The 993-nt window shown below is 31.6% G+C and overlaps 1 protein-coding gene across 1 annotated transcript; it reads left to right on the plus strand.

The window, feature by feature from the left end:
* Positions 1-621: 621 nt before the first annotated feature.
* Positions 622-880, plus strand: Tsp_13678 (receptor expression-enhancing protein 5; the record flags this gene model as incomplete). The annotated part of the gene is made up of 1 exon (XM_003366546.1): positions 622-880. A coding segment is annotated over exon 1 (259 nt), but the record flags the coding sequence as incomplete, so codon positions are not given.
* Positions 881-993: the final 113 nt, after the last annotated feature.

The following is a 993-nucleotide window of genomic DNA, read 5'->3' on the forward strand; positions in this document are numbered from 1 at the left end:
ACAAGAAAGAACAAGGTACGCATTTAGCCTAAAAGGCAATATACTTCAAATGATTTTTATTGGCTAACGTTTCATAGATAATAGCTAACTATCGGTCACTAAATTGTTATGTAGAAATTATAATGGCAATGATTTAGTTGCTTATTAGAGTAGAGGGTAGAAGTTGGAACTATATTGGGAGAAGACAGAACGTCTTTGTTAATGAAAATTAAATACAAATTGTCGCGTACATGTGGAATGCTGGAATATGGGAAAACTTTTGCATAATGTTCCTTATAAATATGGCACCTTAATCGTCATCAGTTTTATTTGTTCGTTGGTTCAAAATAGCCATTATTCATATGTGCTTTTCAAATGAAAAAATTGATTCAACGGATAAATGATTAATATTTAATTTTCATAATTACAATTTTATAATATTTATATGCCATTTAAGTATATAATGGGGCCATTCAAAAGCTTTGAACAAGTAGTTTTAAAATTCAGCCAACATTTTAAATTTAAACTTAAACTTAGCTTATTTTAAAGTTTCAGTTAATACAGATAACTATTCGAAACAGTAATTAGTTTGCTTTGCTTGCTTCAATCTGACTGCTTGTTGGTTGTTGGATTGCTTGAAAAATGGCCCAAATTCTTCAAAATATTTGCAATGATATTTGGAACGCTATTGGTGATGAAAGCAGATTGGTGGGAAAAGTGTTTGCTAAAATTGAACAAAAAACTGGCAAAAGTCGTTACCAAGCTGCGGTGATGTTAGCAATTGTGATTTGTGTGCTTTTGATTGTTAGCCCTGGTGCAGGATTGTTGTGCAATTGCATATGCATTGGTTATCCAGCAATGAAGACATTAATAGAGATGCAATCAAGTGAAAACGTCAGCTGTAAGCAATGGATGTTTTATTGGGTGATTTTTGGCTTGTTTCGATTTATTGATTATTTTGCTGAATGCATATCTTTCATTATACCAATCTATTGATCGCTGAAATGCATTTTC

This window comes from Trichinella spiralis (genome assembly GCF_000181795.1).
Source record: "Trichinella spiralis strain ISS 195 chromosome Unknown Scfld5822, whole genome shotgun sequence".
Classification (NCBI taxonomy): domain Eukaryota; kingdom Metazoa; phylum Nematoda; class Enoplea; order Trichinellida; family Trichinellidae; genus Trichinella; species Trichinella spiralis.